This window comes from Gambusia affinis, linkage group LG20 (assembly GCF_019740435.1).
Source record: "Gambusia affinis linkage group LG20, SWU_Gaff_1.0, whole genome shotgun sequence".
In the NCBI taxonomy this organism is placed as follows: domain Eukaryota; kingdom Metazoa; phylum Chordata; class Actinopteri; order Cyprinodontiformes; family Poeciliidae; genus Gambusia; species Gambusia affinis.
In genome coordinates, this window is record NC_057887.1 from 1,305,629 (window position 1) to 1,320,562 (window position 14,934).

The 14,934-nt window shown below is 39.4% G+C and overlaps 1 protein-coding gene across 3 annotated transcripts in view; it reads right to left on the reverse strand.

Annotated features, from left to right (window-relative positions):
• The window catches only part of ryr2a (ryanodine receptor 2a (cardiac)), a 132,553-nt gene that overhangs the window by 62,370 nt on the left and 55,249 nt on the right, over positions 1 to 14,934 (reverse strand). For all 3 annotated transcript variants that reach the window (XM_044102021.1, XM_044102020.1, XM_044102022.1), the window contains 16 exons: positions 14,503 to 14,677; positions 13,697 to 13,905; positions 11,968 to 12,138; positions 11,487 to 11,632; positions 11,223 to 11,337; positions 10,609 to 10,769; positions 8,956 to 9,115; positions 8,232 to 8,318; positions 7,306 to 7,437; positions 6,301 to 6,395; positions 6,033 to 6,208; positions 3,049 to 3,701; positions 1,932 to 2,132; positions 1,366 to 1,471; positions 1,143 to 1,280; positions 540 to 667 (listed from right to left, as the gene is read on the reverse strand). In XM_044102021.1, the coding sequence (XP_043957956.1) occupies positions 540 to 667; positions 1,143 to 1,280; positions 1,366 to 1,471; positions 1,932 to 2,132; positions 3,049 to 3,701; positions 6,033 to 6,208; positions 6,301 to 6,395; positions 7,306 to 7,437; positions 8,232 to 8,318; positions 8,956 to 9,115; positions 10,609 to 10,769; positions 11,223 to 11,337; positions 11,487 to 11,632; positions 11,968 to 12,138; positions 13,697 to 13,905; positions 14,503 to 14,677 (2,853 nt within the window). The remainder of the gene's footprint in view (positions 1 to 539; positions 668 to 1,142; positions 1,281 to 1,365; positions 1,472 to 1,931; positions 2,133 to 3,048; positions 3,702 to 6,032; positions 6,209 to 6,300; positions 6,396 to 7,305; positions 7,438 to 8,231; positions 8,319 to 8,955; positions 9,116 to 10,608; positions 10,770 to 11,222; positions 11,338 to 11,486; positions 11,633 to 11,967; positions 12,139 to 13,696; positions 13,906 to 14,502; positions 14,678 to 14,934) is intronic.

Consider the following 14,934-nt stretch of genomic DNA (forward strand, 5'->3'; position numbering starts at 1 on the left):
AGTGCACACATGTAACAGATGTGCAGCCCACACACACAGTAACTGACCAGCTCAATGAGGCGTCTACATTTTCATGTAACTGGCACATTGGTTGCTAAGGATTCACTACACCCTGCTTGCTGTTTATTGAGCAGCTATCACATTTATAAACTAAATTTATCTTAGTTTTTACCTTAGTTATCATTGATGTATAACAATTAGCAGCACTAAGTAAGCAGTAAGGCAATAATACTTATAAACAACATTACATGCACAAGACAATTCAAAGGGCTTTGCAAACAGGTCAAAAATATTTTAAAAAGAGCTTAAAAACAAACAAATTAAACAAGATAAAACAAAGGAAATATAAAGAAAAACTTGACTACTTAAGTTACAAAAATGAATAAATAGCTGTGGTTTTTAAGTGACTGCTGTGTTAAAACTGCTGTTTCTCTAGAAAATCTTGAAGTTTCATTTATAGATATTGGCATATGTTCCTCGTCAGGACTTTTTCTAACTTTCTACCAGTATTTAGTAAAAGAAGACTAACACAAACACACCTGTCCTCCAATGCCATCATACTGGCGGTGCAGAAGGACAAACATGGCTCTCACTAGCTCTGGATCCTCTATAACCGACTCCTGAGCCCAGCGGACCATCGTATTAGAGATAAGCTGCTGTAAGGTACCTGTGGAAAGAAAAAAAATGCAACTGAACAAAAGTAAATGAGACGGATGGCAAAACACAATGTCAAACTTTTATACTTTTGTATATGCTGTATTTCCAACTTTACAAAGACGTACCAACGGTACGCACCAACAGGTCAGATGAAACCGGATGAATAATTCTTGTATGTTAACCTGTGAGCTATGGTGCTTGCATGGCTGTGTCAAAATTAAGTTCATTTCAAAAGCGCACATCTCCTTAGTAATGATATAAACCATGAGGAAGAAAAAGTGTTGATCAGAGAAGAACAAAACTGAACTGTTTGCCTTCCAAGCAAATCCCTACATGTGGTGGAAAAGCCGAACACAGGGTTCAGGTTTTTGAGCGCACCCTAAAATACCAACCCTGTGGTCAAATACGGAAGTGGCCGCATCATGCCATGGGGGGAACACTTTACCAGGCTCTGTGTTTACTGATCTGTCTACATTAGACCTTACTGGGCTTCCTGTCCTTTTTTTCCTTGGGCAGGCTCCCCATCTTCTTCTTCAGGTAGGACACCTTCTCCACCAGCGACATGAGACGACCTCGAATGGTGAAGTCACTATCCCCATCTATTCCTCTCTCCTCATCCAGCTCTACACAGGATCCACACAATCCAACCATTAGTTGCAGTTCATTAGTATGAAAATGTTTTGTTTGTTAGGAGGGTGTGAGACAGACCACAGTGTCTCATCAGATCTTCATGGAAGTCCAGTAGCTGCTCCCGGATATATTCTGGACAGGGACATTCCTGCTTGTCATCCTTGAAGTTCAGCAGCATGTTGATCTTGGAAAGTAATACAAAAGTATGATAACTGTTTTCATAAACATAAACCAGTTTATGGTACTTTACATTCATTCATATGAAACCAAATTAAGGTTTGGATTTGGGAGAACTTTTCTTCTGTGCTTGGAAACTTTTACTCAGATCTTAATCAAAATCTGTCCAGACATCCTGTCTGTTTTTTTAAGTTTCCCTTTGGACTTGGCTTCTTATGAACTAAGTATTATTTTGAGTTTGGAGCATGCCACCAGCAGAAAAGTTACTCTGAAGGTTGAAACTAACAATTCTTTGAAATGAAGGATGACTTCTCTTTTCAGGCTGGAATTCTTTCCTCAATCTTCAATGGACAAATTTCAAATGATGTTGATGAGGCCTGATAGTTTTTCTAGGATCATTTCAGATTGCCCTCTTCTCCAACTTTAAGACCACAATGCGTGACATGTTGCCATGGTGATTTTCCTACCTGTTCCTGTGGGGGAGATCTGAACTCTTTGGTTTTCTTGGCAGTGAGTGCAGCAGACATGTTCAGAGCCAGCATCACTTCATTGTAGCGAAAGCGCTGGTTGTCTTGGAGACAAGCAACAAAGTCATCGGAGAAGGCCACCACCGCCTCGATACGATGGCGCACCTGGCAGTCACACAGGTACTGCAAAACATGGCACATCTACACACGCACGCCCACGCCCACACACACACACACACCCAAATGGACAAGAGTCAGCACCATCCACAGACTTTCTATGTTTGAAAGTGATTTTATAGTCTAAGGCTCACTGTCCTGCGTGTTTTAGGTGTTTTCCTGCTTCAGTGAGCCTCTACAGCAAAGTGTAGAGACACCTGCTCTACACTTTGCTGTTAATCACGCAGAGTTGCAAAGGAAGTTCCTGTAATCTGGTTCTTTCACTCATCACCACTTTGGAGCTTTCATTTCAGAGTTGCCACCAAAAGATGGATGATTACAAAAGTCTGGGAATCTGGTCCAGCGGCTTAACCACTGAAAGAAGTCACTATGTTTAATAACCACTCCATGGTTATTAAAAGTTATATTGTGTGTATTTTGAAGGACAGTGGATTAAACAAAGTATAATGAGTCATATAGGCGCATAAAGAAATGAATAAATTAAATTGATTATTATTATATACTTTGCATGATTATGAAGCATATACCAGCTGTACAGACTACGCAGCAGTAGACATGATATAATGAGTTTTTATGTCCTTCATGTTTAATCCTAGTGCTCAAAATGTTACACCCAACTTTAATATTTTACACTTTTATGTTCTTAATAGAAAATTTGATAACAAGAGAAACTTGATAAATAAAATTAAAAAGTTGCACTTGTTGAAAACTCTGGAATAAAAGTTTTAAACTAATTTTTATAGCCTGAATTTTATTTATTTATTTATTTTTTGTAATATAGGATGCATCTGAAAGGAACGATTACTTAGAAACAGACAAGCTGTAAGTGATCATTATAATTCTTTTCAACAAGATCACCCTGGTCTTTTTTGTTGTAATGTAATGTTAGGTTTAACCACTCGCTCAGCAGCACTGAACAGGACAAACTGACTGTGATCACCTGCAGTTTAACCGGCTCTGGCAGCTTCATCTGCAGCAGCCCTTCCTTCGGCATGTTCCTCCCTCCATCCTCTCCTCTTCCCGCTGTTTCCACGTTCTTCAACATCTCCAGCTCTCTGGGAAGCTTTTCCTGCCCGTCTCTTGGTTCAGAGAACACAGATGGTTCTATGAGTTGGAGAATGTTCTTCAGATCTCCATTTTGGAAAATTCCCATGATGAGCATGGTGTACACCAGCTTGATAAGAGGGACGAATAGCAACTCTGTGCTTCCCCCTACTGGATCCCGAACATGCATACTTCCCTCCCGCACTGCCTCTGTCAGCATCTCGATAGTTTTCACTTTTAAAATATCTAAAGGGAACTCGGGGCTGTACTGGAAACAACTTCCTGGTCCACTATTTCCGTTGTCATGGCATGAGGACTCAGTCACACGTATAAAGCTTGGACAAGAGAAGTGCATTCTGGGTCTCAGGGATGTGCTGAGTCCGATGCCTGGCAGGCCATGCTTCTTCAGGTCATCTGGAAACAGTGTGATGCTTTTTGTTTCATGTGTCATGGGTACAATGTACTCATTATTCATCATCAGCCGAGCTGTTGCATAGCTCCTCAGGTGGATGTCGATGAGGAGGTCATAGTAGCCCGCACGAAGCAAACCTGCAGAGAAACACACCAGATTCTGTTCACCACAATTATCACCATTGCACACTGTCATCAAAATACCAGGACATGCTTTTAGTGGCTCACTGATTCAGAAACCAATCAGGACAGGTTAGTTCTAAGGACCTTTTCTTATTTTAATTTCTGATTCTGTTGGAAGAATCTTCCTGAAACAAGCAACAAAGACATTGTCTGAATTCACAGTTGCACATGAATTCAGACACAATCATGAGTACTGGTGCAAATGTTATGGCAGACATTATTCCAAAATTGATTATCTGTGTGAATGGTAAGATCTTTTTCCCATTTGAGATCCATTATTGGTTGAAGATATTAGTTTGTATAGTTTTGAGAAGGTTTTTGGAGACTTTGCGATTATATTGATGCTACTGAGCAGGTTTGGTTGCCCTGGGTGTAAGTTATTGATGTCTATTTTTGATTTGATGGCTTGCTCTAATTGATCATATTGAAGAAACTGTTTCCTGTCAATGTTGTATTTATTAATGAGCTGTTGCAATGTTAGGAAGTTATGACCATCAAAGATGTGGTGGAGGTATGTGATGCCTTTTTCCTTCCAGACAGGAGTGATTTATTTATTCCATATGGGCGTTTGAGTTGTGAGTGAGAAAATTGAGTTTTTTATCTTATTGATTTTCATTTTCAGCATGTCCGTCACCACCAAAATACAGTTGATACAATATAAAGTAATCCATAGAACACACCTCACACAGGACAGGATGCACGTCATGGGACTTATAGAATCAGACATTTGCACACACTGTACACTTAATGCAACTGACGACCACCTCCACACATTCTGGCTCTGTCCACCAATACAAACCTTCTATGTGACATTTCATGGTTGGTGAATTAATGCCATGGTGGAAGCAAGGACCAGGGGAGAGGAGGAAATTGAGAGAGATAAATAATAGGACTTATAGTGTTTCATCCTTATCCTTTATTTATTATTTATCCTGGCATGTACTTTTTATTTATTCTGTGTTTACTGACCTCCTTCTTTTCTTCTTCCCTCCCTTAAACAGGTTTTTTCAAAATATTTGTGATGATACATTAATTAGAGAATAGAAAAATAATTCAAATTAGAAAATAAATGCCAAGATCAAAAGAAAAAAGCATATCCTAATTCACATATTAATCAGTTTCATTTTTGTTGTGACACCAATTGACTATGTTGTGTGTTTTGTTTTGAATCTACCCTTTTTAATGTATACCTACATGTTTGTTTGTTAGTTTACGTTTGCTTTGCTTGTCTGTTCCCCGTTTGGTTATTTGATTTCTATTGATGTTATTCGTACTATTAAAAAATAAATAAATAAAATAAATAAAAACAGTCATGAGTACCGTTACTGTGTTGTGTGAACTTTGACCTGAACATGACTGTTTTTTTAACACAGAAGTTAAAATAAGCTCTCTCGTTCCAGCCATTTGTTTGAAAGTGAACAGATGATGTAGTAAATAAATATGAAGGATCTGTTTGTAAGCTGTAACACACTTATGATTGAGAGAACTAATTGTTCACCAAATGATGACTTATCAGAGAGAAGCCGTGTTAAATGTTCAAAATGGACTCAGCTTTTGGATGCTGTTCTAAGTAGAGCCGGGGCTTTAATGTGTTAAAATGAATGTAATGAATAACTCAAAGTTAACGGGTTAAACATTTTAACACAATTAATCACATTTTCTAATAGAAGCGGTATCCACAAAAAGCGGTGATGGACCATGACCCACTGGGGGGTCATTTCTGCTTCTAAACTGATCTGATTGGGCGTTGGAGAACATTATTGTTATGTTCAAGATGTGCTAAAAGCAGTTAGCCTACCAGCAAAGCTATTCACACCGATGATTCCACGCTACTGGACTCAATGGCTGGAATAGCACTTTGCACCAATTTGACGGTTAAAGAATTTGAAGAACAGATTAATAATAAATATCTTGAGGTCATATGTCTGTTCAATAATGTAGCAGCAAAAGGGATTTTTAAATTTGAAAATGTTGCTTCTTTTGTTGATATATGGTTTTTAACTTACTGCTATTGATTGCATGCAGTGTAATTAATCCACTAACCCCTCTACTAGTATTAATATAGTGTTCAGCTTTCAGAAAGATTCATCAAATTGTGTTTTACTTTCAAGAGAAATAATGTGGATTCTCAGCCAACATATAGAAGAACTGCAAACAGTTTACAACATGTAGGGTGGTAGTGAATCTCATATTGAATGAAAGGTTGCTCAAAGGCAGCACTGAGGCATAGCAGGGCAGCAGACAACTTCCAGGCGCTGACTGTACGCTACATGCTGTGTGTGTTACCTGGCATGTACTTGTTCTCTATAGCCTGTAGGAGCTGGGCCTCATCAATGTGAGAGCACAGAGCATGAGCCACTCTATTGTTCCCCAAGGCGCAGATTGCAGAGTACAGTCTGAGAGTGTGGTAGTGAAACTTTAATAAGTCATTCTGCTCTGACAGCTCCAGGATATCCACGAACCTGGGAGGCAAACACAATTCACCTGCATCAGCACTGACAGACTGGGACTGGACTGACATCCCAGTGTAACGTTTTAGATAAGGGTTGTCCACCTGTTCTCTTCAGGTATGTGGAGAGACATGAACTGCAGGGGATCGCTACACTGGACCTGCCAGCCGTGTCGATCATTCACTCTGGAAGCTGAAACCTGGACAAACGAGACAAAACTATTCAAGCTTGACATTGTGAGTTAAAAGGAAGTAAAACAAAAAATCTCAGATTGATTGTGTTGTTTTTTTTAGTAAACACCTGAAAAAGCAAACACCAAATAATTCTGCCAAGTCCAACACAGGTCAAGACCCCCGCTGTTGTGACTGTGTAGAACGATCACAGAACTCAGGCACTCCTACATCATCCCACACCCCAAGACCATATTTTAGGAGCCAAAGCAGCAGCCTGAATCCCTAACCGGACAGCAGGACAAGTCCAGGAAAACTCAGGTCAGCCAAGTGTACTCAATAACCAGCCAAACACCCAGGACTCTGGGGCCCCAAAGCAGCCTGGGACCCGGAGCTGGAACCTCAGGAGCCACCTGTTTGTAACATCTCTTCACTTATGTGATGTCTGTTCCAAAAACGTCAGAATTATTGACTGACTGTAAACATGGTTTAGTGACTGAATTATCCATCCATCCAGAGGGACTGTCCTGTCTCACAGGCGGAGCCCAGTCACCCTCCAGAGAATCTCAGCCTCTTTTTGTTTGGGTCGTTCTATTGGCTCCTCTGTAGGATCTAGAGCAGGTTTGAAAACTTGGTATTAATTATATTGAAATTTTTCTTAAGCAGACTGTTCAGCTCAAAGTAAAACCAGAGCTATAACTTTAGGTATGAAAAGTCAAGGAAACAAATTCTGTCAGGGCAATAGTAACTGTGGTAGATATTGTCTCAGATACAAAATAAGAAAACCAAGAAATCATAATGACATATTCTGAGAATGAAATCCTTCTCAAATGCAGCTTAATATGTTGTAAAATATATACAGATTACATTAGAAATTAGCATGTTATGTCGAAAATCTGATCTGACAAAAAACATAGAAGGGCCATCTCCTCGACATACCTTGAGGAAGTGGTTGGGAACACGGCTCCATAACACTGGAGTGAGAAACTGGACATGGAGACGCGGGGGGCACTGGGGAGCTGGGTTCTTCCTCTCACTTTTAAACAAACCGGCTGACAGAGGCATCACATTCTGCCAGGACACACACATAAAGTGGGACAACTGCATTAACACATCACACCTTCATCTTGAACAAAAAGAAAACGTTCTGTTATATTTCCTGGGCAACGCTGATGGATATGAAGAAAAAAAAATCAATTCTTTTATCTGAATTAGAGGTTTTGTCATTGATCACCATTTTCTAAAGTAACAATATTTTCTAAAAACAACTATTTCGACCAACAAAGACAAAAAACTAGAATGTTTTGACGTTTATTTACTGGTTGATCCAACCACAAAGATTCAGATGCAGTTACATTCAAAATGTATCAGTGCTAATAAACCAGAAGTTATACACTTCATACTTTCTAAATTATGCTCTGTTGGAGAAAAAGTTCAAAATGATGCATGTCTAACAGAAAAGTGTTTGTGTCACTGAGTTTTATATTCAGGAGGGTTTAACTTCTGTGCCGCCCTTTACAGTCACCACATAGTTGATATTTCTGTGCTTCATCATTAACCCATAGACAGGAAAAAAAAAAAAGAAAAACAATCATTAAAAGTTTGCCGGCAAAAAAAAACAGACACATTTCTTCCTCCCACCTTCTTAGGAAGTCTTTCTGCTAAAGTGATATTCCTGACACTCCTGACAAGATTCTCTGGACTGATGAGACAAAGACTGAACTCTGTACCAGGATGAAGTTTCACCATCCTTACAGTTAAGCATCATGATATGGGGATGTTTCACAACAGCAGGACAATTAATACACTCCTAAAAGTAGAAAAGGATTCATCCTGCAGATTGTGCTTGTGTGGTTCCCACATACCTTAATCCGGCCAAGTTCAAACTGGAAGACGTTGGGACTGGTGGCCTTGGCGAAAACAGCTGGAAACAGTTTTGTACTGGGCTCCACCTGTTAACAGAGGACAAGGCTTTCCTGACCATTCAAGTTCTAGAGGATTCAAACTGGCACATTGTCTGCCATTTTTTTATTGTTATTTATTTATACACACATACACAGCCACATGTACTACAAATAATTATGACAAAAATGAAAACAATCCTTGACCTCTATTTGTTGAAGGTGAATTCCTGACCTTTGACATGAAGTGGTTGTGAAGCTTAGACTGAGTTACCAGAAGCTGTTTTACTGGTTATGCTTCATTTAACAGTTAACAGCCTAATGGAGGAGCACTGGTGTAATGACTTGCTGAAGGTGGAGTGTTGGAAAGATCTTCTTAAAGAGACAGAGGCCCATTCAAAGCATCAAATTGCAAAGTCAATTTCATTTTAAGTTGTTTTTTATATGCAGCATTTTTATAAACAACTGAAGGTAACACAGTTACCTCATCGTGCTATAACATGGTAATATGTGACTGTAAAACACATAACATTGCCTCCAATATGTAGCGTGTTGCTAACCAACATGTGTGTTCACTACACAATATAAAGACAGCCTATGCCACCCACTAAAATAACTTTTTGATGTGGAAAAATTTTGAAAAGGTGCAGACACATTTGGTTGAAGGAACTGTGTGTGCAGTGTGTACCTGGTAGTACATGCTGAGCTCTTTTCCATTGGCTGTGAAGGACAGCAGACCGTTTGTTGTGTCCACCAGGCAGCCGATCTCCAGGCCGTTATTGTTCCTGCCCTGTCCTGGGCTGCTGCTCTCTCCAGCCCACACCATGTAGCAGTTACTGCGCTTTATGCTGCAGGACATTTAGTAGGACAGAAAATTTTACATTGACATCAGGATTAAAACCCTCCCACCAACAATTCAAAACAGAGAAATGTAAAGAGGAACTAAATTTCTAGTTCTTCTTACTTCCGAATTACTTAAGTGTATTCATTATCACTAAATGGAAAAAACACAGAACACATTTTTGCATAAATATTGAAACACATCCTAGCTGTATATAACATCCAGCTGTTGGGAAAGATAGAAGATTACAAACACTGAGACTGCATAGAGCCCTACTGAGAACCAGAGATTGGTCATTCATCATGCAGTCTCTAAAATATTAATTTCATTATTTTTTTGTTAGTACAATAATGATACAAAAATTATAAGCACCACAAGCTTTCAAAGATAATTCTTACAAAGCTTAAAGGAAGTCTAGGAAAACCCCTTATAGCCGGTTTTAAAACAAAAGTTAAAATAAAACATTTAAGGTTCATGTTGGCTCTCTTTAAAACATTTCTTACATGTGGGTCAGGAGCATTAAAACCATGAGAAAGACTATTTATAATATTTATAATTTATAATGAGATCAGAAGACCAGCCTATGCAGTCATTGATTCTTTTCTTGCTGTGTTCTGATGAAAAGACCATGGATGGAGAATCTAGGTGATCCAGACAAAATATCTAGGCTCACATGCTGAATATAAACAGCTGTAAACACACACCTGAGAAACCAGTGCAGAGACAAACCTGCTATCCCATATGCAGGTTATTAGTTGTCAATGCTGCCATTCAAGGGACAATTCCACATCCTGGGACTTTGCATTTTCCATTCTCTGCACATTAAACTAAACAACTAAACAGATCTCCCAGTGTAAACATGCAAAAAGCCAACAAAGCCAATAGCTGAGGAAAATTAAAATAAAAAACTTTCATAGATATGTATATTCTAGACATCATAAACTATGAAAGGTTGTTAGCTATATTGTTTTCTCATATATTGTGTGCTCCTAAAAGAGCAGCTCAAAACATTAGAATATCATCAAAAGCTATTTTTTCTCTCATTTTAGAAAATAAAACTTAAATTATATAGATGTATTAGAGATTCATTATTTTAAGACTTTAGTTCTTGTAGTTTTGATGTTCAAGACTTATAGGCAGTAAAAACTTTAGTTTCTCAAAAAATCTAAGTATTAGTTACAACTGGGTTATAATTAGTTAAGTAGAAGGGAAAAGTGTGGGAGGTAAACAGCAACAGGATTGTGAAAAAATCCATTCAAGAATTTGAGCATTCTTCACATGGAAAAATAAAGCTTTGAAATATTTTAAGCAGTATATTTAAATTTGCATAATATGAGTTTAACTTTCTGAAACAACTGGTAAATATTAAACTTTTTTAATGATTTCCATGCACAGTATTGGTATGACATATTTAGACTTGATAACCCATATCTAGATGAGGTGGAGTTATTAGACAGGAGAACAGAGACACTTTTACAACAAATCTGTGACTTTACTAACCTCTCATGAACCTTTCCTTTCTCGTCTCCCAGGGTAACGGTGACAGTTCGGACTTTGTTGAGCTCAAAGCTTGGGTCATACTGATGGAAGTCAGAGGTAACCCAGCCGACCCACACACTGCTGGGCTCCTGACCAGGGAAGATCCGCACTGAGTAGTAGTACTGCACAGGCAGAGAGAGGCTCAGTCAACTCAGCTTTACTTACTGTCATTTAACAGCCTCAAAACAACAATCCACAAACAGACCACACTGATCATTGAAATCATCTCAGTTATGTAACTGGGATTAAATCACAGTCTTCTTAGGTCATTGCTGCAGTATTTGAGTCACAGTTGCAGCAGTGTGCCTGTGCAGATTTCTTGGCATATGAGAAGGATAATTATGAGGCAGGATGTTCCTGTCCAAAAGATCTGAGGAAGCTGGACTCATCTGGTGATCAAAGTGTGTGCTACTGTCTTAACTGTGAAGTGGGAGCGAGTGCTGTTCTATGGTATTGGATCTAGCAGATATGCCGTAGAGCTATGGGTTATAGAGTTCTTGAAGTGTGTACATCTCTGATTGCATTTGAGTCATAAGGCCATCGCTGATAGGAAGAAGCAGGTCTGGTCATCTTACAGTAGAAGCTTGCATTAGGACTTCGTAGCCCTCTCTGTCGTCGACAGCCACTTCCTCTGACAGGCGAGCAGATGTTAGACAGCTGTTGTCTGGCTTGTTTTTCTTCAGTGTGAACCTGAACAAATCACATCACTGGCTTCAGTTACCATTTCATTTCTCACACAAAGACAGGAACAAAGTCCTATTCCTTAAAATTAGTCTGATTAAAATGATCAAATTTTAATCATCTGAAGGATAATAACATTTGAAGACAAGGCAGACTACCGTTGTTTTAGCTTGGAGGGCTTCTCCTGGGTGTAGTCTTTGTGGTTGTTGAATTCATCTCTGTCATGTCCACTGGGACCATTGGGACCGTGAGATGACTTCAACAAGACTTCAAAGTCTGACACAGTTTCAAAATCCTCCAACTCCTACAAAGAGAGAGAGAGACAACAGATCAGGGCTGGTTGAAATTAGATGCAGAACCAGTTTACAGGAATAATATAGAAATTGTCTATTGATGGTGAGGTGAAATGTCCAATACCAATAGTTCTTCATAGATCTGTTTAAACTAAATGCATGATGTGTTCCTTTATGAGTTGGGAATTTTGGAAAAAAGAAGCTAATGCATAAGGCAAATTTACATGTTAAGCAAAATATTGTTAGTTGATGATCAATGATGATGTAGAACAACTATGATGAGTCATGTTGGCAGCAGGTCTCGATCAGTGGAAGGCATGGCTGATCTAATGGTCGTATCTGTTACCCTCTTCGGTGAGAACAGGCTGCCATAAGACGGGGATCTGGATTCAGCACATTCTATAGGCATGCTCAGCCTGTAGAAAGTGATGTCATTGTAACTGTTCTGGGAACCAAATGACCTCTGGGTGACCTTAAGGCAGGGACACAACTCCACTGTTCCATCCATCCTGGTCACCTGGAACACAAAAGTTTATGCTGAAAACAGTTTGGAATTATCTTTGCAAAGTTTATTCAACAGTTTCAATATTTATTTGAGTTGAAAACACTCTACAACTTATTATGTGTTCACACTGCAGCCTGATTTTTTTGCTGTGGCCGTTCATACTTTCAAATATATGCAACCTGTATGTCAGTGTTTCCCAACCCTGGTCCTCAAGGCACACTGCCCTGCATGTTTTAGGCATTTCCTTGCTTCAGTCCAGGTGATTTCAAATGATGACTGATTAACAGGCGTTTGTTGAACTGCAATCAGTTGAATCAAGCACATTAAAGCAGAGAAACCTCTAAACACATGTAGGACAGTGTGCGTTCTGCAGTGTGAATGGGCAAACAACCTGAAAGTGTCCCGCATGTGCAGTAGAGGGCGCAATAATGTCAGCGTTCTCAGTGTATTGTCAACTGCCAGAAAAAGAAGTGCTCAGTGTTTGCAGAGGTAAGCATGGATGCTAAGTGGAGCATAGCTTACACATTTGAAGTTGTTGTCCAATTGGAGTGGCATATTAACAACTTAATTCTCATTATAGTCCTTCATGGTTGTTGTTTTTTCCCGCTTATGCGTATCAGGACACAGAATAGTGACATTTGTTGAGTATCAGTGACGCTCACTTAGAATGAATGTGACCTGGACATTAGGTTTGAATCGGATACATATCAGATATCCAAGTGGCCAGGGTCAAATTTGAAAACAATCCGACCTGTGTTGATCAAACAGTCATGAAAAGATCAGATACAGGTTGCATTACGGTCAAAACAAATTTAATTGGGTCACTTGTGGCTGCAGTGTGAACGCTCCCCACTTTGAACTTGAGATGAAGGACATCCTCATGAGATGGAGATGTTCTTCATCTTATAAAGATGCACTTATGTTGAACATCTTCAACATAAGACGAAGAACATCCTATGCTTAACTCCCCACATTAAACATAAGATGTTGAACATCCCACATTGAACAGAAAATGTTCAACATCTTGAAGATGTTCTTTGCCACATGAAGATGCTGCTACGTTGAACATCTTCAGCACAAGAGTTGTACTTTTGAATTCATTATGTTAGTCTGCTAGACAAAAAATTTGGACATCAAACTCAGTGGATCGCAGCTTATCAAGTACAGTAGGAAAAATAAGCATTGAACATGTCAGTGTAGTAGTCCAAAATATTTTTGCGTCATCAGAAAAAAAGAGGTTCTAATGCAAAAATATATTCCGTTAATGTGATCCCTGGCGCACACATGAGGTTCACAAACACCGATGTAGTATCTTTGTTGTGTAAAGTCCAAGGCTAATAAATCCTGATTCGTTTTGGCTGTTAAACGACTAGCCTTCCTCCACCTACAGCCGCAAGACTTAACACAACATTTAGCAATCGGCAAAACTGGGTCAGCAGGATTCCTAAAACCATCAAAACTACAGCTGATGTTCAGAGCCCAAATATAAAGTATTATTTAGTAACCACATGGGGACTTGATTAGTAGTGACTGTAGACAGGACAATATCACAGTTTGATACTCTGCTTACCTCAATGTGTTGGTGGTTGGGGGGAACAGGCACAAACTGAGGCAGTCTCTTGCTGAGCCACATGGTTACATCCCGGTTCATATTGACGGCGAACGGCTCATAGCCTTCCTGCAGGCCACAGATGGTGAAGTACTTCAGAGTGCTGACATCTTTACCAAAATCCATCCTCCCAATCTGACACATTCCCAGACTGCAGACTGGGATGAAGCCTGGGACAGACATAAGCACTCAAGTTACCCATGGTGCCCATTTCACTTTGTAATACCACAAACAAGGTCTGATCTGTCAAACTCAGTAAGATGTTGTTTTCGTTGCATAAAAGAATCAGACTTACACGGAATCTACAGAGAGGTTTGTGACCTGTTAAACGGGTTAAATATCTGGACTTCTGGGTCTGTATTCTCAAAGATTCTCTAAGTCCTCTCCAAGAGCTCCCAACTTAGACTAAACATTCCTGCCAAGGAGTCCCAGCTTCAGAGTGATTCAGTCAGTGCCTCTGTCTTTCTGTCTGTGTGGTTGAAGCCATTGCTAATTGGCAATGGCTTCAACCACTCTAGGAACTGTGACTGATTGATATGCAAAACAAAATAATACCTAAAAGAAACAAACACACCGCCGGCAGGTCATTGATACAAATGAACTGATTATAGACTGAATGAATGACATTACATGTATGTGAATGAGATACTCATACTTGTCTGATAGAGAAGCTTCATGGAAACGGCAGGGCATAATTTTGCAGATGGCATCATGCATCTGTGGATTCCAGACTGAGCAACTTCAAGGTTAAGGTTTTACATATTTACCTTCAGCAACTTCAAAATCCTTGAAGGCCAGCTCAGATCCAGAATCATCCAGCAGCACTTCTCCATTCATAGTGAACATCATTGTGTGCTCGTTCAGATCTACCATGCAGCCCACTACATCACCAGTCTGCCAGGCACGGCCAAAGTGCTCATTGCCCTGGTGCCAGCGCTGGACCTGCAAAACACACAAATACTTTAAGCTTCCTTTCAAAGTGGTAGTCTGAAGTTAGGTGCTGTGAAACATTTCAAGGTGGTTTAGCTTGGAAATGAAAGTCCACCTGATGACTTAAAATGCAATTTAAGCCAACAAGAAAATTGTATTGGTTTTAACTCAGAAATGAAAGTTCATGAAGTTAACTTAACAACAAAAGACAAGTTGCCTAAGCATTATTTTTGAGGTCAAACACTTGTGAGTTTTAACTTCCATCCATT